The 25,937-nt window shown below is 34.5% G+C and overlaps 1 protein-coding gene across 1 annotated transcript in view; it reads right to left on the bottom strand.

The window, feature by feature from the left end:
• LOC129742637 (uncharacterized) overlaps positions 1-25,937 on the bottom strand; it is a 32,642-nt gene that overhangs the window by 4,209 nt on the left and 2,496 nt on the right. The window contains exon 2 of the mRNA XM_055734565.1: positions 4,822-6,704. Within this exon, the coding sequence (XP_055590540.1) occupies positions 4,822-5,643 (822 nt within the window). The 5' untranslated portion in view covers positions 5,644-6,704. The remainder of the gene's footprint in view (positions 1-4,821; positions 6,705-25,937) is intronic.

Raw genomic sequence — 25,937 nt, 5'->3', positions numbered from 1 at the left:
ATAAGAACTGCCGAAATGCTGAGTGCTGACTGAGATGGGTCCTAAATAGAATTATTCGATCTTTAGGAAAAGATCGATCTTCAAGATTGATTTAGAAAGAGAACATTTTGTTATAAGGATAAAAACACGAAGTTTCAAATATACGTTAAACTTCTATCTTTGGTTGAAATAAATGCATACCAACGCTATTGTTTAGGTATTCAATATCTTAAAAAATTTCAAATCATTATTCTGGTGTACCTTACATATATTTTCAGCCAATCAAATTAAACCATTAAAAAAATTATCATTGCTCTTTATTTTTATCAAAAGTTGCCTTTTAGGTTTTATTAAGTTCTAAATATTTTCGAGATCGAAGAAAAAACATTAATCAAAAATCAAAATGAAAATATTGTAACAAGATTTTGATTTCAGAAACGATAATATGAATTTGAAAAAAAAGAATGAAATTCTGATTTAAGTATCAAACCTTAAATTTTGAAATCATTATTAAAAAAATCATATTTTGAATTTTGTTTCCGAGCTCGGCTGAATTTTAAGATTCATACCAATCATAAATCCAAATCATTCACACAATGATTATATAAATTGCAAGTTATAAGCCAGTTTCAGATTTGACAAAAAAAGTTTATTATTGGAAATAGAACAGCTATTTCAGTGCATATGTTTCAATAACTGTTTCGAAAGATTTTGGCATCATGAAATATTCCGTCAGATTTTGTCAATCACCTCTAGTTTTGGTTCTATGGCTCGTATAATTCTAAAACTTAGCGGTTTTCACTGCATTGTAGCTCAATGAAATAAAAAACCTACAAAAAACTAGAAACCGATCAAAAATATATTTTTATTATCCTGAATTTCATGAAGGATCAAGATTTTGCCTAGATTTCCGAATTTCAGAGATACAATGCTTTAGTTAGAGGAAAAGAAGTAATTTGACAATTTAAGAAAATTCAATCGAAAATTATATAACTATTTCATTGCTGACATCACTAAGGGACGTTTGGAATTTTTTTAACATTCTTGTTTTTAATTTATTTAACATCTATCTAGAGGACTGCAAAACGTTTTGTTTTCAATAAAATCTGAGATTCATATTGGTTTTAAATTTCTTTGAATTTTGATCAAATTCCTGAATTCACGTGAAAATGTGAAAAAAAAATCAAAGAGAAAATTTATGTAACTTTTTCTGAGAAGTCAAAATTATTCACTCATTTTATTTGCAGTCATCGAGGAAGCTGATCATTTTATCAAAACCTATATTTTCAATTTTTTTTTGTAACATTAAACAGTTTTTTTTGTTTAAAAAAAAATGTGCAAATTTTTTAAACTTCCAAGTCAGTTAAAAGCATAGCTTTTTTTCAATTATTTCTGAAACATCGAAGAAAAGGGAGAATTTTTAAAAGAATGTGAACATTTTCTTTAATATTATTTATTTTATTTACCCTCTTTGTTGGAAAATTGATATTGTTCCGAACTAATGGTTCAAAGTTCAATTCATTAGATTCAGTGAACTTCTTAAATAAAGATAGAATAGAATAAAATTTAGATTTAGAAATGGAATTCTTGAACTACAATTCACAATGAGAAATGAATTTAAAAATTGATTAAAAACAACATGATATTTTAGAATCATCATTCTGAAAAATATTACAGGATAAATTTGTGTTTTAAAATCAGTTTTTAGTTTATTACAATTATTATCAAAATATAATCTCAAATATATGTTTCTCAAACGCTTAGTTGTGAAATGAAAATCAATTAAATTTCGTTTCATGAAAAAAAATAAGTTTCTTAAATTATTTTTCTGTTCAACAACAGGTGAATAATATTCATTTGTAAAATGACATTTATAACAAGAGATTTCTTAATGAGCTTATACAGTCTTCCTGGTATACCAAATACGAAAATCAGCTTTTATCAATATTCTCTCACATCTCACACTCACAAGAAAACGGCATCTTTTCGGTAAGAAAGCATAAATTATAATCAGCAGAACTAACTGAATAAACACTATTTTAGTCCCTGAAGAAGATCCAATAAGGATCGAAACGTTGGAAACGTAAATCAATATGTCGTTTTTGCTAAAAACAAGAAGACTGCAAGCCGAAAAAACTCCCCGAAAAAACATATTTCCAGCCGAGTTTCTCTACCACAAAAAAATATTCTCTCACACGGAAAATTATAGATTCGCACATTGAAGTTGTATCAAAGAATATCGAAAAAAATAGAAAGTAGGTTAAAAAGTTAAAATTCCTTTTCCAATTTTGTTTTTTTTTATAATATCTAAAACTAAGTTATATGAGATCATATTGAAAGAAAAGAGGCTACACACTGTATCCTAACATAACCCCTCCCCCCCGAGTTATTAAAAAAAAGTGTATGAGAGCTCCCCTTCCCCCTCCTTATCGAATCAGTGAAAGGAGGTAGAAGCTTTAAACAATCATAGAAAAAAAATCTACTCAAATACCCTTTGCTAATAAATTTGAATGATAAGTTCTCGAGTGATCCAAAAATATTGTATGAAAACCTCCCTCCTCTTTCCCCTCTTCCCGGTGGAGAGAGTGAGGGGTCATAAAACATCGTCAACCAAGAAATTTACGTAAAAGAGTGTCTTCAAAAGCGTTTGTTGCCTTTCCTGAAGAAACATGACTTGTCTGTGCTGTTTTGGCCGGGTCTGGCATCCTTCCATTTTGAAAAAAGGCCATGGAGCGGTATGCCGCTAACAAAATTCAGGTTGTGCCCAAGGACAAGAACTTTACTGAACTTTAAAAAGAAAGATACTTTGTTTTTTTAAACAAACAAATAATCGATTTATATGCGATTTAGTTTGACTAGTTTTTGATCTGAACACCCTTTATTTTAAACCAATTGAAACAAATAAAATAAATAAATAAGCAAATAAAATAAACAGCAGTTAGAGTAAAACTCGTGGAGAACTAGATTGCCACCGCTTATAGTTGAAAAGGCTTGTTGTTAACAAATTGCGGAACAAGTATGAGAACTCTCGTCCTTTCTTTTCTGCGAATGAACTACTCTTAGAGACATAACATAAATGATATAAAATTAATCATGAAACTCTACAAAATTGAACACAAAACTTTCGGTGGTTCAAGGATGCTAAATTTGTAACTTTTGGTCCAGTGAATTCTGAGACATAGAATGCTGAATTTTGGTGTTTCTTGGTTCAGATTTCTTCGCGGTCCAAAACAAAAACAACATCGCGGTTCTTAATGTGTTGAGGCCGAACGACAATTAAAATCGAAAGATGTAAAATAATGCTGCAAAAATTAAGGGGCCAAATTTTTTAACATGACCAATATAATTATAACTAAAAAAACAAAAGGAAAGTTTGTTTTCATTCCATTCCCTATGCCATCGCACTATTCCCTTTTATTTGTTCTTCAAACTTTACCATTTGATAGGGTTTCTAGCCTTTTGTCCTAGACTAGCTTACTCTTGGAAAGTATCCCTATTTTTTAATATCAAAAATTTACCACAAACTACCACAAGAACTACACCAAAACTATACATTAGACTGCTTCAAATTTGTATGGCAAATTCAAAATCTGTGAAATGTTATGCTCTGCAGGCTAAAATTGATCCTAGGCCTATTACAAGATCTCAAGCCACATTTGGTTAAGGATTCATCACTGTTTATGAGTTGGGACGGTCGAACATAAGGACGCCTCATTAACAGTGATGAATACCACCGTAAGAAAAGTTTGCCCATTTTTTAAGCCTAATGACTTTTATATCTTAACTCTTATCGAAATGCAGTCTTCGGGTGGATTTGGGCTTTCAGAAAAACCGTTTTTGAAAGAAATCGGCCGACGGGATCCAAAGTTATTGATGAAAAACTGGTTTTTCATGTTTCTCCCGAACAAAATGTCTCAAAATCCCATACAAACTTTAGACTCGTTGAGCGACCCCTTCTCGTGATCCGATCTGGCCCAAATTTGGCATGAGATCTTGTACTAGGCCTAGGATCAATTTTACCCTGCAGCGCATAACTTTTTCAAAAGTCGGATCATTTGGGGCTCTCTACTATACATTTACTAAGAAAAAAGTTGAACTCTCACATAAATCAACCTGTTTGGCTCTAAACGCTTTGATTTCATCAGAAAGGATGATTGTGTGCGAGCCTTCGAAAAAATAGATATTTCAAGATTTTGAGATTACATTAATACTGACAATTAAAATTATCAAAAAACAAACCAAGTTTTTTCCTTATTTGAAATTCAACTTATAGGTTTTTAAGCTCAGAAAAAAAGGTTTGAGATATTCCAACTTTAGGCTTAGTTATTGATGGTTATGTGGAAAAATTTCACTCTGGTGATCAATGTTACCCCGGTTTACGGTAATTTGACTAAAAGTTAAGGTAGTTGCTTAGTCCAAACTCTATAAGTGAACTTAATTTTTCACGTTTATAAGAACAAGCAGCAGTACTTGACATATGTTGATTCTCGTTTTGATTGTTTAACAAATTTATGTTTAGAATAGTTGTGGGTAAGTTTGGAAACTTAGTTTTATTATAACTTAAGTGGCCTGGTTTCGATCAGACCGAACTAAACACCCTGAGAAAATTTTTGAACTGCTGATTTTTAAATTTGTTTTATTATTATGGGAGACCGAAAAATCAATAATCATTACATCTTTACAGAATTCTTTTTGAATATTTGTTCATTTAACCCAAGAGTCTCGAAAAAGTTTTGAACCCCGACCATGTAACAAAATGATTGCAAGATATAAGCTTTACTATTGAACATTACTTTACTATGAGATTACACTATATGTATGTAGGTTCCGTAACAAACTCACCTGTAAATGATCCAGCAGGGCTTCTAATCCACGATCGCTGATGGATGAACACCGCAGGCTCAGCGAGTGCACGTGTTTCGATGCTAGTGGAAATGAGTGCACCAAATCGAGCGCATCCTCATCGGTGGCCCCCATCAGTGACACGGCGTGAAAGCTGCGGCGGATTAGCGTATTGTAGAGCTTCACCCGGTCCTGGTTGGAGGTTTGACGGAGTTCACGACACTGCAGAACGGGCACGAGGCCACTCCAGTAGCGGGGGGAGCGGTACAAAATGTCGCGCCACTTCTGACAAACCTGTGCCAAAGTGCATCGCTCGAAGGAGGAAAAATAGAGGAAAAATCGGTTCAGGAACCGTTCGTCCTGAAGTAGCTGCTCGATGGTCAGAATCAGCGGAGGAGGTGGCGCAGCGGCAATTGTTTTGCCCCCGATGTGCACAACACTCTGTCCGTGATGATTGATGCTCGGATTGTGATGCTGGTGGTGATGGGAAATTTTTCGAATCGTTTGCGGTGTATTGGACTGCGATTTGCTGCTAGAAGATCCTTTCCCGCTACTGGGAATGCCCGAACTGGAGCCACTGGAAATACGCGACGGTTTTTCTGGGGCACTTCCACCACCGGATTGGGCAGAATTATTGCTACTGGAGCCACCACACAGCACATTTGTGACACGCTCCATGACACTGGTCTTTTCACCGGATTTACTACTTCCGCTGCTATGATGGTGCTTCGAGCGCAGCCCAAGGCCATTTATACGTTTCGAAAGCTCGGCCGAGGCACGCTCAACCACTCCCTGAGCGGAAATCGAGGACATTTTCAACATTCAGACCTAGCCAAAACCACTGACACGAAACTTTACGGTGCACTTTGTGTTGCGCTTTGCACTGTGATCTAATTGCTATTTTGATAGCACAATTCAGGATTTCTACACCAATTTCCCCAACAAACGAAGCACTGACATCGATTTTCCTTCTCTATGCCTGTGGCCTTTATGGCTTTTTATTTTGTACACAGCAGCTATGCATGCGATTATGCTGCATGAAGCACCTTATGCAATCATTTCCGAATGCTTTACTCGGGGTCACTTCACCCACCCGTTCTAAAGACAACGGATGCCCAAAATCAGCACCCAATATCGTCACGGAAAACTTATGGGTTTCCCCGTGCTACCAATCAAATGCAACCACTGCAGCTTTCCACTAAGAACACTAACCGAAAAACATCAATTTTCGCACTTCTCGAACGAAAAGCCTTGTTTTTCCACCACACACTACTACTGCTGCTACTGCTGGCTGAGTTAGCTCGATACTTTTCCAGCAGTGGCTTTCCTCCTCCTGAGTATGTGCTGCTCTGTGTTTGATTTGAGCTGCCTCCTGCTGGTAAATAAACAATCACGCTCTCTCGCACACAACAAACGTTGAACTGACTTGACTTGGCTCAGGCTCAGACTCTGGCTCTGACAAGGGTTTTCCAAATATGGGTGGCTAATTTTCCCGTGTGCCTAGCTGTTCTGTGATCCACTTCCACTCGCGTTCGTCGTCGACTCGATGCAACGCGAAGAAAAACAAAACCCGACACGGACTCGGACGAACCAAAACGAACGGGGACGACGACGAAGCCAAAGTCCTCGCTCGTTGAATTTTCACTCTCTCTCTAGATTTTTCTCTCTTTCCGCGAGGGAGAGGCGTAGTTTTCCTTCCCCCCAAAAGAGCAGCAGGAGCAGCTAGTTACGCGCGCTTTGAATGCACCCTTCTATGCGAGCTTCTACATGCGTCTCTGTGTGTGTGAGTGTGGGTTCGGGATAGTTCTGTTTTTCCAACAACACACAAAACGACGACGACGACGGGCGATAGCCACCAACTTTCCGCGATTTTCGTACTAATCCTGCAATGAAAAGAGAGAAGAAAAAACCACAAACAACGTGCTATATTATAAGTAGCTAGGCATACAAAGCATGATGGTGTGTTGAAGGTCCTATGTATAAAGAAAGAAAGTGTAGGCACAGAGTAAACGTCCTCGTGGTTTATGGAAGAAAAAACTTCAGGTTGTCCCTTGTTAGGTTGTAAGCTTTTCATTTTCTGTTTGGGTTGGGGGAAAAATACTCTTCCTACCTACTACACAACACGGTGCGTCAAAAGTCATCACCCGAAAAGAGAAATCCTTGCTGTTCCGTGTTGTAGACTGACAGACTACGAAAATAATCGATTCTCCCAAGTGCACGATCGATTTCGGAAGTTTTTGTGCCATGGAGTAAAGTGAATGTTATGACAATATACTGACATATTTATGAAGGAAATGCCTAATCATTGCTGGTAAATAATCCCAATGTTTCGGTAAATATTCCAATTACCATGAATTGACTAGCTGATATTGACTGGTCACTTTTTATTTGAAATAGGGCGCTGAATTCGAAAATGATATTCAAAATAATCTCAGTAGAACAGTTTTTGAGTTATGCTCTAATTATGACATTTTTGAATAATAAAAGAAGCATTTGTACATAGATTCAAATATCTCGGACTGCATGATATTTATTTGAAATTTCATTTTGCAGTCATTTATTTTATTCTATTTTTTTGGAGGTTCGAAGTAAGCCTTGGTTGAATAAGCAGCAAAAAACATTCGCTCCTGCCAAAATTCCAGAAATATATTAAATGTTTTTATATCGTAAAAAAATTATAAATTTAATAATCCTATTGAGTTTAGTGCACGTAAGTAACAGCCTGCCATCAATTATTTAAGCGATCTGTGCAATCGATGTGAAAATTTGAAGAGGAAGCCGCACACCCGATAGATACCGCAAGAACTTCCGACAATTAAAAGATGCACGAGAAATGACAAACTAAAAGCAGCGGAGAATTTATCAGCAGCTAAGTATTTTTATATCTTTTTAAACTTTGATATTTATTGATTGATAGGAAAGTCGGTTTGTTTCCGCGTTACTTTCGGGTTCATGATTTCTTTTTCTGAAATGTTGCATGTAAATATTGCTACCTTATACCTTTTACGTCGAAAGATCAGTCAAAAAGATATCAATGAATTTTATTTGGGAATAGACTAGTTTTTCACTAGGCGGTGGACGGACAATATTAAAAGTTTGTAAATTTCCTGCCTTTTATTAGAGGTTACCAGTATATTTTTTCATGAATTTGTTCACATATTCGGAACGTTTGGACCGTTGCCAAAAATGGACCTCAAAAGTTTCTTCAAGGCCGGACCCCGAAAATATAACACAAGGATAAAACCCCAATCTATTTCCCGGAGAATCCTGAAAGCAGCTGTCGAACCGCTCTCCAGGAATTTCAAGGGGTTTTGCCTCGTTGTTTAAAGATTTGAAGTGGCATTACAGGTTCCTTTATACTCCATGGTTGTAAGCATCTACTCGGGTTAAAACAAAACATTGGTAAGCTCTTTCCATTTTATTTGTTTATTTGTGAATATATTTTTTTATTCATCAATCCCATGGTATAAATGGATGGATAGTAATGACGACATTATCGGGAGGATATCACCTTATTATATTGTACACCGTGATCAATCCTATCTGTCAAGTAGTTAGGATTTCCCATCAAAACAAATAAACTTTCTCTTTCCTGTCAGATTCTAAAATTTTCAGAAGTTTAGTTTTATGATTACACATCACTTTAGTTATACGAAAAACTTTATCGTTTAGGAAACAATTTTTACATTTTTCTCCAAAAATTGCATAGCTACATGGGCTTAATGACTTAACTTAGGTATCTACTTTTTCGGTTGCAGCAACCATTTAACATATTTGTTGATTTAATGTCGTTTTTTTATTCGAACCCCGTCTTAACACGTGTTTTATATTTCTCTTTTTGAAGGTCCATTTCCAATTTTTTTATGTGAAGGGTTAGCTTTTGACAACTGCTTGTCATACAATTAACATTAGTATGGATTGCTAGATTAACACATTTTGAATCATTGTGTACAGTAAATTAAACTTAATAAAATTGGCATATATCACTTCCATCTGTACCGTTGAGCCGTCAACACGTACGCCGGAGTATCGTATCGTTGCTGTGTACCTGCAGGAACATTTTACATTATTTATTTTATTCTTACTTGTTTTTCAATCAGCACTTTTCAGTGCTAAATTATTTTCATTTTATTTTATTCATATTTTTCTCTTTTCTTTCCAGCATGGGGAAGTCATCGGCCGGCTCAAGAGCCGGAAGAAAACGGATTGCCGAACCAAATTCAGGTCCATCGCCCAAAAAAGTTGAAATTTCCAATTCATTCCATGTCGTTCATTATATCGGTGATGAGGAAATATTCATATTTAATTCTGATAAGAGTATTTAGAAACCTTCTTCTTCTTATACTCTTAAAAACGAAAAGGTTCCACCAATTATGGTCACCATTCCTGACTTCAATGCCTTTCGGAAAGAAATCGTCTCTTACGTCAAGAATGTGAAGATTTCTTTTCAGATCGGTCGAAAGGGAACTGCTGCGTATATTGGCGGAATCTTTTGATGATTTTCAAAAAATTTTAAATTATTGGAATAATAAAAAACATCAATTTTTTTCTTACGACACTAAAAGTGATCATCCTTTTAAAGTTGTACTTCGTGGTCTCACCGGCGATCAGGCACCGGATGAGATCACAACTGAATTAAATTTTTTGTTAGATTTTTCTCCGATTCAAATAATTCAAATGAGGAAAAGAACCAACACGAATAATACCAGTAGTGTTGGTTTTGCTCCTGAGCTTTATTTGATCCATTTTAAAAAGGATCTGGTTAGTAATTTGCAAATTCTTGAAAAGGCTCGTCCTATGTTTCATTGTCGTGTTAAATTTGAACCTTTTCGTAAATCTTCTACCAATTTTCTTCAAAATATTACGCAATGTCGTCGTTGTCAAGCTTTTTGTCATGGCTCTAAAAAACTAATTTAGAAAAAACTCAAAAATTAGCCCAACAATTTGAGTCTGCTCATGTCTGCTTAGTCCAATTGGTGCTCAAATTTCTCTTGAATTCGATGATATTCTTTCTAAACAAAATGTGTTTGAATGTTCTTGTGAGACAAATATTTATAAACTTAAATTGATTTTCAAAAAAATTAAAAATATGAAAGTTCCGGGGGGAGATGGGATTTTCTATATTTTTATTAAAAAGTTGCCTTTAAATTTTTTAGTTAAAATCTTCGATAAATGTTTTCACTTTGCTTATTTTCCCAATAAATGGAAAAATGCCAATGTAACTCCAATTTTGAAACCTGGAAAAAGTGCTTCAGAGCCTTCAAGTTATCGACCAATTAGTTTGCTTCCTTCTTTAAGTAAACTATTTGACAGAGTTATTTTGAATAGAATGGTGGTTCATATTATTTAATCAGAGTTCTATTTTCCCTGATGAACAATTTGGCTTTCGTCATGGACATTCTACTAGGTACACATTACATATTAGTTACACTTTTGAGTGTAACTAATATGATTAACGCTAGCAAATCTGAAGGTTATTCAACTGGTGTTGCTCTTCTTCATATTGAAAAAGCTTTTGATAGTGTTTGGCACAAAGGTTTAGTAGCTAAATTAGCTCGATTTGATTTTCCCATATACCTCACAAAAATTATTCAGAATTATTTGACTAGCCGAACCTCACAAGTAAGCTATCCAAATTCATGCTCTGAAAGGACACCCATTAGAGCTGGTGTCCCTCAGGGTAGTATACTTGGGCCAATTTTATACAATATTTTTACTTCTGATCTTCCTGATGTACCAGAAGGAAAAGGTAGAAGATTATTTGCTGATGATACTTTGCTTTCAGCCAAAGGTCGAAATTTACGGGTGGTGCGCAGTAGATTGCAACAAAATTTGAATTCCTTTTTGAATTACTTGAAAATGTGGAAAATTTCTCCTAACGCTTCTAAAACTTAACTTATTTTATTTCCTCATAAGCCAAGAGCAATTTTTTAAAACCTAATGAAAATCATTCCATAACTTTTAATGGGGTTTCATTAGAATGGTCTGATCACGTGAAGTACTTGGGACTTACACTTGATCGGAATTTTACTTTTAAAAATCACATTGAAGATATTCAATCTAAATGTAATAAATCCACTAAATCTCTTTATTCTCTCATCAACAGGAAATCCAAGTTGTGTTTGATGCTTATCTACAAACAGGTGTTCCGACCAGCGATAATGTATGCAGTTCTGATTTGGTCTAGCTGAAATGATTTTGCGGCTTCCACCTTGGCACAGCACCGAAGATCTTCATCGGATTGCGGGCATTGAATCGATCGAAGAGATGGCCAAGAAAATCATCTCCAACTTTAGAGCCAAATCGTTGCAGTCTTCCATCGCAGAGATTCGCTCTCTCTAAAATTAAGTTCGTTTTTAGGATCTAGTACTCCTATATATCAAATACTTTATTGCTATAGCAAATTTAAATCAAATAAACAATGTTTAGAATTTACTGAATCAAAGAGTTGAACTGATCATCATTGATCTGAACACTTAATTTACTTTAATAATGTAACTTAAATGTAATGATTAAAAGACTAGTAAAGACATATTTAAAAAAAAATGGCATAGGCTTGGCTTTCATGGCGATTGTAGCAAACTCAGTGTACAAGCGGGTTTAGACTAGAGGGTAAATAAAATTCAATTTAAGATATTTTTTCATAAAGTTACAAATCGAAAACAGACATGTAAAACATAGAAAGGTAACAATTTTTTTTTTCAATTATTTTACCGTTGGCTGTGAAACATAATTTAATAATAAATAAATGCTGTCAATTTGATTTTTTTTCTTTGATTACGTCACACATGTGACAACGGTGACGTCACAAATTCATTTGAGCAATGTTTCATCAAAACGTGTATAAAAGATAATCTAAATAGCGTACCTATCTAAATGGTATATCAATTGGTTCAGAATATAAAGCATTACATTTTGATATGAAAAGTTTATTTCTCGATAAAATAGTTACGCGTACGCCACAACTTGCCCATTTAAGATTTCCTGAAAATTTCACATTTTCAATTTATGATTGAAAGTTATGTTTAAAAAATTACTACTGAAAGAATGTATTTTTTTTTTAAATTCAGTAAAATAAGAACTACCGAAATACTGAGTGGTCACTTGTAATGGGTCCTAACTAGAATTATTCGATCTTTAGGAAAAGATCGATCTTCAAAATCGAAGCTTGAGGATCGATCTTATCCATTTTTAACAAAAAAGAGAACATTTTGTTATAATTAGGATAAAAAAAAATACTAAGTCTCACAGATGCGCTAAACTTCTATCTTTGGTTGAAATAAATTCATTTATTTCGCTTTAATTTAGGTACTCAATATATTGAAAAATTCCAAACAATTACTCTGGTGTACCGTTCATATATTCTGAGCCAATCAAATTAGACAATAAAATGATCATTGTTGTTTATTTTTTATCAAAAGTTGCCTATTAGATTTAATTTAGTTCTAAATATTTTTGAGATCGGAGAAAAATCATTTATCTAATAATATACACAGAAACAGTACTATGTCAACCATGACCGAGATTCGATCTCATGATCGTTGGCTGAGCAAACTTGAGCACTATACACTATGCCACGGTCGACGAAATATGATACTCGTCCGGTAGCTGTCCTTAAAACAACTTGTTTAAGGATTTCCATTAAATTGTTTTGAAGAATAATCTTAAAATTATAAAGTCAATGTGCCGTTTGTATGTTACTTGGGAAAGATGATATTTTGATAAATCAGTATTCATAACTGCAAAAAATGTGTGTTGACTATCAAGATTACCGTGAGAATTCAACTTACACAGAAAAACAATCATCCATCAACGTTTTTAAAATCTTGTCATCAGAATTGAAACACATTCAACTTAACATTAAACTATAGTCCATTGCATTATGTCATTTCAACAGCTACGATTCATGATCATATTTTGCAAAGCTCTCACTGCATTGCATTTGAAGTAAAAAGAAAAGATTTTCCGTCGATAGCCACTGCACAAATTCTACATTTCCTGTACCAGACAGGTACTTACACAGTCAACAAAGTTTTAAGTGCGATGTTTCGTCTGAATCCTTTATGCTATCACTACATTGGAATAACGCAATTTCTTCTTCCCCTGTTCAAATTCCAATTCCGCAAACTGCCACTACGCTAAGCAAGCTAATCAACTACCGAACTTCCGAAATCGCCTGGTCAGACTCACCGGCATAATTAAGTGCCAATGCTCTTGACTAGCAAACGCCCGCACGACGACTAAATTACTAGGAAGTATCCAACCAACTATTCGGCCGATGCGAGAAAATCTCCCCAGTTGTGTTGATGTGTCCCACACCGGCTACCCAGTGACAAAAAATTGAAAACAATTCAAAAATGTTATTTATACTCATTTTAACTACCGTATAACGTGGTATATATACTAGCAAGAATGCGAGCGTTATGCTTTCCCCCGAAAAATATCAACGAATTCGGGAATAGCAAACAAAAAAACACGCCAAGAGATTTGAGGAAAATCTTGCTCTCACGCTCATTTCTACCTCTGCCTGTTAGCCTGCGTGGGGGAAATTTATGTTGCGGATTTCGGCACCCCATCTCACCTCAGCGGCTATGCTATGCTAAATATTCCTATGCCATCTCAAAGGAAAGAGGCGAATCCAACCAAACACTTGCACTTTCTGCTGTTGTACGTAAAGATGATGATATGATGGTTCACCCACTCACCTTACCTGGGGGGGTACACCGCGAAAAAAAAAATTAAATTATTGGATGACGTCTACAATCCTCAGCACTCACCCTCGGAAGGATACGCGTTCTAAGATTTGACACAGAAAAAATTGTTACTATTTAAATATGTCATTTTTTAGCTGTTCAGATTCATGTAGTACTACCTCCGGTTTTAAATTTTCCACTGTGCGAAGAAGGTGAAACAGATTTAGGTCGGAGGAAGATTTATTCCGCTTTTACCTACGCACTTGGCTAGTAAGAAATGCATGTATTACATTGGAACGAACCAAAAAACTACCTGAATCACGTTCAAATTTGGTGACGCGCTTATGTCGCTGTCTGGTTTGGCATGTAATATTGATGTTTGAACCATCTCTCAGGGTTTCCTGTTGACACCAATCAATTCTCCACTAATGAACCAAAGACCAAAGGTTTCAGATCAGCCGAATGAACCGGTTAACAATTTTATGAATGAGTACTTTTGTCTACGATAGGTCTAGGACGTAAAACAGTCACGACTTTATTTCACTAATTTCTTATGTTTTTGAAAGTGTCCTCTGTTCCTAATATCAACCAATACCTTTTAATTTCGAAATGATAATGATCAGCAATAAGATTCACGTCTGTTAAAAACATTTCGGTTATAAATATTACCAAATGTAATAAATGGTCAGTGTCTTATTTAGAACGATTTCAAGAAAAATAATAGTCATCTCTGAAAATTGGCCACATTATATAGAAGACTCTCCCCTATAAAACGAAAAAAATAACGAAAAAATACTCCATTGGGGGTTCTAGAACAACTTTTTTTTATATACAAACAATACACATTACATAGTTTGTATCTTGAATTTCAATTAATAAATTATTCCTAAAAACTTCAAAATTTATTTCAAAATAAACTCATTTAATTTTTTTGTTGTCATTTTGTTTTCTCCAAAGCCGATGTCCGCGAGTTCGAGCCCAAGAGTAAACATAGAACAAAGTTGTACCGTATAAGTTTTTCAAAAACGATCTGCCAACTGCAACGTTGATAAAGTCGCGAATGCCATCATAATGATGGTAAAACGACTATAATCGAAACAATATAAAAAATAAACTTAATAAAGTTATATTCTCTTAGTTAATTTCTCTCGAAGACATCATCATGATAAAAATTTATGTACCGATAAAAGTTTTAAACAATAGAAGTTTGAATGAATGTTATATTTCAACTTTATGATGTTTAATCCTCTAGGATTCGAAAGATTTGCCTCATATGTTGAAATTAGGAATAAAAAGAGCCAAAATTAGATATGTATGTACATCGACACTAGACTGCCCCAAATTTGTATGGGAAATTTAAAACCTGTAAAATGTTATACGCTGCAGGCTAAAATTGGTCCTGGGCCTAGTACAAGATCTCATGTCAAATTTGGACCAGATCGGATCACGGGAAGGGGTCGCTCAACGAGCCTGAAGTTTGTATGGGATTTTGAGACATTTCGTTCGAGAGGAACATGAAAAACTAGTTTTTCGTCAATAACTTTTGTCTCCCTCGACCGATTTCTTTCAAAAACGGGTTTTCTTAAAGCCTAAGTTATGACAAATATTTCATTTGAAGGTTGCGTTTCAATTAAAGTTAAGATAAAAAAGTTATTAAGTTTCAAAAATTGGTTAACTTTTTTAAGGGTGATATTCATCACTTTTTTAATGAGGCGAATAAAGTCCGACCAGAACACTCAATGTGAAATGCATGCCGTTTCGTCAAATAATGACCGATTTTAACCATTGTTGTTGCGCTCGATTGCACTTTTTAATGTTTTTTCTAATATTTGAGTTTGGATGATATTCACTTGATAGTTCGGAAAGAAGTAAGGACGGAAAATGCTTGACAATTTAAATAAATTGCATAACCACAGGGGCTTAGGAACATGACTGGACGAGTTGTGATGCCAATTAAAAGATAAATTTAAATTAAAAGATGTTTAGAGTGTTTTTAATTACAAAAAATAATGAGATTGACACGTGAAGTTATTCAAAATCTTTTTTTTTATTCATAGAGTAATTAACAAAGTTCAAACTGGTGAAAAAACTGGTTTTTCATGTTCCTCTCGAACAAAATGTCTCAAAATCCCATACAAACTTCCGGCTCGTTGAGCGACCCCTTCCCGTGGTCCGATCTGGTCCAAATTTGGCATGAGATCTTGTACTAGGCCCAGGACCAATTTTAGCCTGCAGCGTATAACTTTTTCAAATGTCGGGTCATTTGGGGCAGTCTAATCGACACGCATTTAAAACATGCTTTATTTTAATAAATAAGAGCTAAAAATGATTACTTAAAATTTTAGTATAGTAAAAAAAGAATTTGAGACTTTGATACATTAAGGATTTAGACTACGGAAACAAAATCTAAATAACCATGACATAATTAGTGAAATAAGACACACCTACCTTCGATAATATGTTCATTAGGGTGGCAATGGATTTATGGGACAAATGTCATGATCGAATTTTGTAATCCAACCACATACATTTTGTAGATTGGCCCGAAAAACTGACCTGTGCAGAATTTAAGTTCAATTGGTCTTGATTTAGGGGTGTCTCGGGTTCAATGTTTCGGGATTTTTTTTGGTTTGCACCAGTCCGAGATAAGACAGTTTAAGAGAATAAGTTTTTGTTTAAAAATCCCATATAACTAACGAACGTCTCAAGATACAAGTTTGCTTTATGAGAGAAAAATGTGCTCATTTTAATTATTTATAAATTCTTATGAAACAAATTTCTAGTATGAGTTCATTCACAAAAGATAGAGCCAAAATACTGCTATTTTCGACCCATCGTAACATTTAAACTTTCAAAAAATCATAACTAGCTTAATAATCGTCATATATATGTGGTGTCTGCGACCATGTTGCCCCAAAAACTATTGACTTCAGAAAACAATTTGGCTCCATCTGTTTATTTGAAAAAAAAATTATGTGTAAATCATGCAAAAATGACACCACCTTATATTTGATTTAAGATTATTAAAGCGAATGATTTGGTGAGCAATTTTGGTGTGTCTATCTCTTATAAAGCATGGATCACTACAAATCTAGACGCACTTCTTATTATACTTTGTTGGGAAATGTTTCCTCTATCAGTGCTGAAAATTTCATTACGATTCGTTATGTTCCAAAAAAGTTACACGTGATCGAAGCCGCGAGACGAAAATTAATTTTGGACACTCAAGTCAAAACCACGACGTGGTCGGGTTAAAAAATCTCGAAATCGTTAAAAATGGTCAAATCAACCGTGTGTAGCGTTCTCAAACGTTTCCGTGAGATGCGTACTATCGATCGACAGGTTCATACCAAGCGTCATAGTGGAATTAAGTATCGGAAACTGCATTTGAAGGTGTTGAAAACGATTAAGGCAAACACAGGGTAGTCGGACTACGACATCGCCAAGAAATTCAACGCCGACCGGTGCACCGTCAGAAGGATTCGTCTGGGCGAAGGAATACGATCCTATCGGACCAGGAAGCAACCAAACCGGACATTGAAGCAGAGTTTAGTAGCCAAAGGACGTGCCCGGAAGTTATACAACAAGATTGCAACGAAGTTCGACGGATGCTTCATCATGAATGACGAAACGTACGTAAAGATGGGTTTTGGGCAGCTTCCAGGCCAAAATTTTTATAAAGCCACTGCAGTGGTGCACTGCACTGGTCGGGGTGATGTCCCCGGCAAGTTCGAATTCGTTTTTGCTGATAAGTTTGCAAGAAAGTGTTTGATCTGGCAAGGTATTTGCAGCTGCGGACGAAAAATTCCGGTTTTTGTGAAAAACAAGACCATTGACTCCGAAATTTACAAGGAGGAATGCCTGAAAAACTTTTTTTTCGTACATTAGATCTCACAAAGCACTAGTTAAGTTTTCGCCAGATTTGGCAAGCTGCCACTACAGCTAGGAGGTTCTACAGTGGTATTGGGCCAACGGGTGGATTTTGTTAAAAAGGACATCAACCCACCCAACTGCCCTCAATTCCGCCCTATCGAAAAATTTTGGGCAATTGTCAAGCAGAAGATGAAGAAGAATGGTAGGACGACTCGGGAAGCAACAGAGATGAAGAGATTGTGGAAAAAAATGGCCGCTGAGGTCAGCGAATAGTGTTCAAACTATAATGAGTGATGATACTCAACCAAAAGTTCGAAAATTCATCAAAACAACATCGGAATAATTTTTTTATTATTTTTCCTTTAAAGTGCAATAAAAACCCTACATTTTAAGTTCAAAACATTTTGATTTCGTTTGCATAGCTCCGAGATAGAGCCGTTTTAATGCGTCCAGATTTGTAGTGATCCATGCTTTAGTATCTTCGGAATTCATTTTGGCACGACAATGTTCCGTCCTGGGCCACTGTGCATTGTTGTAAACACCCTCTGATTATGAATGAATACGGCGTCCTTAATTTGGATCCTTAATGGAAGCTTATCAGTATTGATTTGAGTAAATCCAGTCTGTAATAACTTAGGGGAACAGCTTTTCTTGAGCAAAAAATCAATTTTGATAAAATGTTTAAGGGCATAAACGCTTATTTCGAGAAAACACGTTTTAAAGTTGCTGTGCTGGGCAATTTTCCATATATTTTTCGAAAGTTTTTATTTTTCTTTCGATCGCAAAAGTATGTGACCTAATGAATGCATGGGAACCAAAAGAATCGCTGTTTTTGCTTTTTTGAAATTTTGATTTCAATTTATTTTAGAGCGATTAAGTTTCATGGTGTCACAACGCGTCTGTTTTTTAAACACGTTTGGCAAAGCGTTGTGACGTCACGAAATTTTATGTACAGCATGATGCTTAATTTACTTAAAAGGCTTAAAAACTCAAAACAAAATTGCACACTATATCATTCCACAAAACTCATAAATCAAGTATTTCTTTATCAAAAAATTCAGTAAAATCCAGCAAACAAAAGGTGATAAAACTCCCACCGGTCACAATGTGTATTTTGTTCTTGTAATCATTCGGATTTTTGATAAATTTTCCGAAATTACCATGAAATACTTTAAACTTCATTTATCCCCTTCCTCCTTGGGGTTTTTTGGAAATTTCGAAGGGGGGGGGGGGGGGTTGTTGGGTAAAGGAGGTGACAAAAAAAGAAATTGATATTATTTCCGGCCTTATTCCCAAAAAAAATAGATGAATTGAATGCAAATAGGCTTAATTTTATTTTTTTATCCTCAGTGATGCCAAACACAACTATTATTTATCAACTTATTATTTTTTTTTAAATAAATTTGATTGATTTTCTGCATATCCTTCATCTCATCCCTACAATAAGCAGATAAGGTTTGTATCACTGAGCACATTCATATTCGAAATATGTAGGTGCGATTACGTGAGTGTTATTTTTAAAAAACCAATGCTAGGTAAAACTTATTCGTTAAAGCGTTTGCATGTGTTTCTGAATCTTCTTAACCCTCCAAAGCTGTTCGGGTCCATGCGCGGATCTACGGGGGGGGGGGGGGGGGGGTGATGGGGGTGATCACCAGTCATCAGTAGAACGGTCAAAAAAATTTTAAATTTTTTTAAGGTATGCACGTGTTAACTGTGTTGGCTTCGGGCGTGAGAAAAGGATAAAGCTTGCACCTCACTCTTTAAGGAATTTCCTTTAGCATGACAGCAGATTGTTTTTTTTTATTAACCAATATCCAGAGTTGTTGTAAGAGCCAGTACCAGAAGCGTCGCTTGATAGTGACTAATTCTGAATGATTTCTTGAAAATACCTAAAAGAAGCCAACATTTATTTTGAAGTTGATCATAAAGTGATTTTTTATTTATGCATGTTTACCAGTTTACCAAACTTGATGGTTTTCTAAAAAAAAATGTTTATTGGGTCCATAGATGAAAATTTTCAATAATTGTTCTATGTATGGCTAGAAATATTCGTGACATAATTCTGACATTTTCAGTAACACTTTTTAACTGTGGGAAAATAACCTCATAAGCGATCATGTCCTTGAACAGACATCAAAGTTTCGGTAACTAAAATTTTGGAGGTTATTTTTCCTTTCCTTATCCATATACGTAGGTAAGTGTGCGTAAGAACTGTCAAAAACAACTCTTTAGTTTATATTATTTCCAGAAGTAGCAACCGAAAATCTGATCGATCAAACTTTGCAGACATCCGGATCTGCTACCGTTAGTCCACTGATCAGTGGTTAGTCTCTGCTTTCAGTAACATGCATGCCACCGAAGATGATAAGGTGTAAATACATACCTACATCTGCAACTGAACCATAAAAGCATCGACATGTTTTCAAGTTCTACTACCAAATCTGACCTCCAGAATGAGCAGACGTTCGCATCTGCTGCAGACCCATTAGTCTAGGAAATAGATATGAGTGCTGTTTTAAAGGCTCGTCCTAAACCTTACTCAACTATTGATGATATCACAAAGCTTAAAATTTTAACTAGACACTGGGTACCTCCACCACAATTTTCGTTTTCATTCTCTGAGCATTTGAAAAATCGAAGTACTGGAAAAAAAGATACGCAAGTTTAAAGCATTTGTAAACATTAAAAAGTGTGCTAGTTTTTCCCAAAACTGAGCAAGGTTATTTTTGTAAAGTCTATCCGCTCTTTGAAGTCAACCTCACTGGTGGAGTTAATAAAACTGATCAACTTTTGAATCTTGTAACTAAGCCACTGTCTTGTTTTTCAAAACTCACAGCAAAAAAAATGCTGTAAGTATTCGATAAGATAAAGAGAGACGAATCTATTCAGCAAACCTCTTTAATAAAATGAAAAAAAAAATGATTAGCAATCTATATTTTATTTGTTTAGATACCTGCCTAATTATTTTTTGTTTTTAATGTTAACTTGTTTTAGATTGTTTTTTGATTCACGTATTAAAATTGATATTTTACTGGAATTTAAGTGAAAAATATGAAATACATTTCGATAAGTTTCGATAAGTAATGGAGCAGCATACAGTTTAAAATTGGAGCTCAAAAGAGTAAAAATTTCGATTAAAAAATCGAAACTTGTGTAAACAGCTTTTTTACTCGAATATTGTAATAGTTTCAAAATTAATAAGCATGACACGAATGCCACGAAGATGGTAAAGTGTCACTAATAAAACTTAATAATAATAATGAAATTAATAAGACGTAGTTTTAACCATAAAATCAGAGATGCTCATTTAAGTAAGTTGTAGTCATACCACGTCATACCAACAGATTTATTTTTGACTGAAAATAAATAGCGTACGATTTTCAAAATTGAATTGCTTATGGATTTCATATCTGATAAAAAATTAACAAATGGTCATTCCATATCCCCAACTAGATAAATAAACGTAAATTCAACTTCATACCATTGAAAAAAAAACATTTGTCAGCGTTTTGCCTAAGACAAATTTGTCTTAGGCACAACTTTAAAGCCATCCACAAACAGATGTACAGAATTATTGTTTTTTTTATTGTTTTCACCATTATTTACATGCTGCTGAATTCTCTTCATCTTTATCATCAACATTTTTCCTGTCACAGCTTTTATTTTTCCCAATCACTCAGAAAATTTTTGCCATACTTTTTGAAAATTTACTAAATCACCCCCCCCCCCCCTAAGAGCAAGCTCTAGATCCGCGCCTGTTCGGGTCAATATGACCCGAAGCGCACATTTCAAACATCTTTATCATCATTCCAATATACTGAAGAACTGGGAATTTTGACAGACCAAGTATGTTCTATGAAAATAATGATCAAATTAACGACAAAAAACTAAAATTTGAGATTTGAAAATCGGTTCATTGGGAAATGGAATACAGCTAAGCAAAGCCAAAATTGAATGTCGTTTTTTTTAAGTAACATTTTTTTGTGCCGGAAGATCTGAGATAGCGGTAAAAACTTTCATTGCACCCCAAAATATCTATATATTGTCGGATAGATGGATTCTGGACGATTTCAAACATCAATGAAACACTTAAATGCAGAAAAGCTGTCAAAAGTTATGAGTATTTCAAAAATAAAATTGATTTTTCGGACTTTTTACTTTCTTACCCAGTTTCTGATAACCTGGTAATACATTTCAACCTTATTTTGAAATGTTGAGTAATTAGAATAAATTACCTACACAGTGAATATAATATCATCAAAATCGGTTAACATTTACAGCCAGGAGAACGAAATCAAACCACAACTCAAATTTCCCCGAAACGGATATTTAGCGAACGGCTTTGGAGGGTTAATACTAGAGATGTACCGAATAGTGGTATTCGGCGAACGGCCGAATACCGAATAGTGACCTTTTCAACTATTCGGCCAAACGAATATTCGGTCGAATATTCTGTTGAATTTTCAATACAAAACAAAACAATAAATTCATTTTTCTTCTTTTTCTGCCATCTTAATGCCCCTCAAGTTTTTTAGTCGATTATTTCCAACCAGATGTATAATTCATTAGATCTTTTTCAAGTAGAGATCTCTTAAATTTTCAAAATGTCACCGTTAGCTTGACATCAGATAACTTGTCGCTTCTGGGACGTTTATCACAAAAGAGACTAGGTTCCAGAGAAATCTGGGAAAAAAAAATTTCAAAACAGGTGTCAAGCTATTTGAATTTGCTTTTTCCTATATCGAATTAGATGAATGTCTTATTTTTGCTAGATGTCTTAAAAATAGTTGCCAAATGGAACGATGATCTTTAACCTTAAGCATACAATATTTTTTACGACACGTATCCACACGGCTGGGTCGGGTCTGAACAGAAACTACACAGCAAAAAAAAAAATGTAACGATACCCAATGTAATTTCTGAAGATGTAAGCCGGTTAATGTATTTTCAAAGATTTTTTTTTTTTGGGATTTTAAACCAATTGGTTTATCCATCCCCAATATTTTCAAAGATTTCTCCAAAGATATTACATCAAAACTCTGTACACGACTTGATCAGGTTAAGTAGTGTAATATCAAAATCTTATATGCAATATTACATCAAGTAGCCAATGTATGTCTAATTTGGCGTTCAAACAAATTTCAACATCAAAAAGTTAGAAGGATATTGCGGATCTCAGAAGGATTTGTTCTGCTGGTAAGTCATATCAATTTTCATAAAAAATCATAGCAAAACCATAGATCCTAACTTATTTCCACTTTTTGTCGTTTTGAAGAAAATTGCACTACAAGACATCAACCAAATGAAAAGATCTGGAGACTTCCAACAACTAGATGTGAAAAGGTGTGTATTTTTTCCATTCCTTCTCCTCCCTGTGAAATTTTTGATTAAATTTTTTCAGAATTGAAGTGTTTATCAACATGGGATTTCATCGATCAGTATTCTGTTACGCGTACAAATGTTGGCTGACCGAGGGATGCTGCGGTAACTTTCTATCGTGATGATAAGTCGGGAATTCAGTGCCTTGTGCGAAAAGACCGGCAGTTTCTGCGCAACGAAGTTGTCAGGATTTGGATGTTGTAAGTTGAGTTTGGATGTGTGAGATTCGGTTTGCTTGAAAAAGTGCTCCGTATTCGGATAGCCAGAAAAGGGAAATTTTTTTCTATGCTACGCGGACAAGCTTGAACAGAACATTTAAATAATTTATAATACAGTGAAACAACTATAATGAATTACCCAAAAGATAAAAAATTAAGTGAACTCAAGTCTGTGAATAAATTTAACGAAAAATGAATTGCCATTTTAATCTGATTAAATAACGTTATCCCTATATCTACACGTAAAAGAAACATTTATTTTAATCCTAAGTCTCAAATACTAACCCACATCTCAAAAAAAGTTTGATCAGTTAAAAGTAAAAATTAAAATAATATCTTAAATTAAAACGGCTTACGATTTCATAAAAAGTTTCGGTACATATTTTTCGAGCTCTAAAATCTATTTCATTCATTCAATAACCTATCTTGTACATCAAAATGATGTAATATTAAGTACCATTTGCGACTCAGGTTATGTGCACATTTTCGATGTAAAATCACAAACTTTTTTTTTGCGGTGTAGGCATCATTCTCAGACATACAAAAGGAAAAGAAATAAAACTACTTGAAATTTAAAGTTTTCATCGAATCACAACAGCAGTGTTCAAATCGTATCTAACGAATAAATTTACTCTAAACAATCGTTTTGTAACGCAAAATTTAAAAATTTTCAAAGAGACATTTCAGTTTTTTATTTGATTTAGCAATAAATCTGAATAAACCCGAGTAAAATCCGGAAAGTTTAAAAAATATCTGTCCATCCCGGTTAGATTTAACTTTTCTCGAATTCTTTATTTGGTTTATGGACAAGCCTGGATATATCAAGAAGTATAATCGATATATAATCCTATTTAAAGTGAAAAATACACGGGTACACTTAAAATGTTTTACTGAAACCATTAGTTTTTGGTTATTTAAAAGCTTTTTTAACATTACTTTTGGATATTTTATAAATTATCCAACATCAGTTGAAAAATTTTACAAGTCTGTTTTGTTTAAATTTAAAAAAAAAAAAATAAATATTCGGCCTATTCGGCCTATTCGGCCGAATACCTAGTTCAACTATTCGGTGAGCCGAATATTCGGCTTAACGGTTTTTTGGCGGTATTCGGCGCCGAATATTCGGCCGACCGAATATTCGGTACATCTCTAGTTAATACCGTCAACTGGGGCAACTTGCTACAATTTTACAACTTCAATGGCTTTTAAAAAACTTTTGTTCATAGTCAATCCTACATCAAAAGTTTTAAGGATGACGGGACATCAAACTGGCGTAGTTAGAAAAATTATTGGTTATTTTTAATTATCTAAAAACATGCGATTTTCACCCTCTTCAGAAAATGGGGTAATTTGCAACAAACTTTGCTTTAAATGAAAAATCTTATGAACAAGTATGAAAATTTATAGTTTTTTTTATATATTTGCGATGCCTTAAAGAACATTACGCATGAAAACACCGATTGCAGTAATCCTTTTGTCTGTGGAAACTTATTCTCACATTTTTTTTTCTGGAAATAACGATGCTGCATACATTTAGGGGTTAAATAATACTACGAAAAATCCTACAAGCGGAAATCATAAAAATAAATGTTTGGATGAAAGAAGTTTCAATGTTTACAAACACGTGATGCAAAACATTCATATTTCAGCACATGGAAACGAGATTTACAAGGTGTTTCTTTGATTTGCATTTTGTTGCATTTTACCCCAGACACTTAACTGAATTATAAAAATATTTATTTAAAAAAATTAGTGATTGTTTGAAAACATATTTTTAAACCAACAGTGTTGGTATAGTATGAGGAAACCAGTAAAAAGTTATAAGTTAATATTATCAAGCCCGTCCGTCATACTGGGTAAAGTTTTTTACGGTTTTTACTTTAAAAAACTAGCTTAAGATGCGAGAAATTATGTCATCATCATTTTGTAATCAGAAAACGATAACTTTATTACAATACATTCAATAAAAAATTGATTCAGAGTGGTGTTATATAAATGTTGCATCTAACCCCGCTGTTGCATGATGCCCCGTTTGACGCCTATATAATTGCAAAGGGAAGGCAAAATAAATGATAATTTCAAAAGCCTTCGATCTATTGAAAGTTTGTTAATGGTCACTAGAGTCGACTCAGCTCCAATGCTAAATTTGTGGGAACAGACCACGGAAAGCATATGAGATGATTTGTTTTGCGGCTGTACGCTAAATCTTCCCTAATCTCACTCTGGAAATTAGTGGGTACGGGTAATGGGGCATGGAATATCAACTTGGTGAGCGATTGGCCACTTGAAGGCTTTATACTCCCAAGCTCCTAAACTTCCTAGTTATCCGTTTGAAACTTCTGATCAATCTTAAAAAAGCGTTATTAAGTGATAGCAAAAATATAAGCTGGGCAGTTTTTCAAAAAGTTCTAGCTAAATCATATTATTTTCAATTTTTAACGTTCGAATACTCTGAATGAGAATAATATAATCGATAACTTAATTACGACAATCGTTTGTTCCTACGCTCAAACAAATTGGCTAACTAGAACCAAATCCTACACTGAACCCAAATTCACTCTTAAAATACACATGATATTTCACTTAAAAGCAAGGATCCAGATCATAATTTCTCTAAATTCAAATTTAAATTATTTCAAATGCAGCGTTTTAAACATCTTTTAATTCTTTATTTTTCTCTACGTAACATGGTCAAACTCAGTTCCCCAACCAATTTTCCGGTAACCACAATGAAAAAATGCGCCAGGAATTAACATCATCCCTCTATCGATAATTTTTAGTATGATTTAATCAGTATTTGTTTTTATATTTCCAAAAACCGGTGACAACCCAGCCTTAGACGAAAAATGGTTAGGCAGCTAAATTTTTCAACAACTGATCAGGAAGAAAGTTTTATCCGAGTTTCATCCCTGAAAAGTGAAGTAAGGCTGATGATGGAATGACACGTAAC

The sequence above is a fragment of the Uranotaenia lowii genome, chromosome 2 (assembly GCF_029784155.1).
Source record: "Uranotaenia lowii strain MFRU-FL chromosome 2, ASM2978415v1, whole genome shotgun sequence".
Classification (NCBI taxonomy): Eukaryota; Metazoa; Arthropoda; class Insecta; order Diptera; family Culicidae; genus Uranotaenia; species Uranotaenia lowii.
This window is presented reverse-complemented; position numbering and strand designations above follow the sequence as displayed.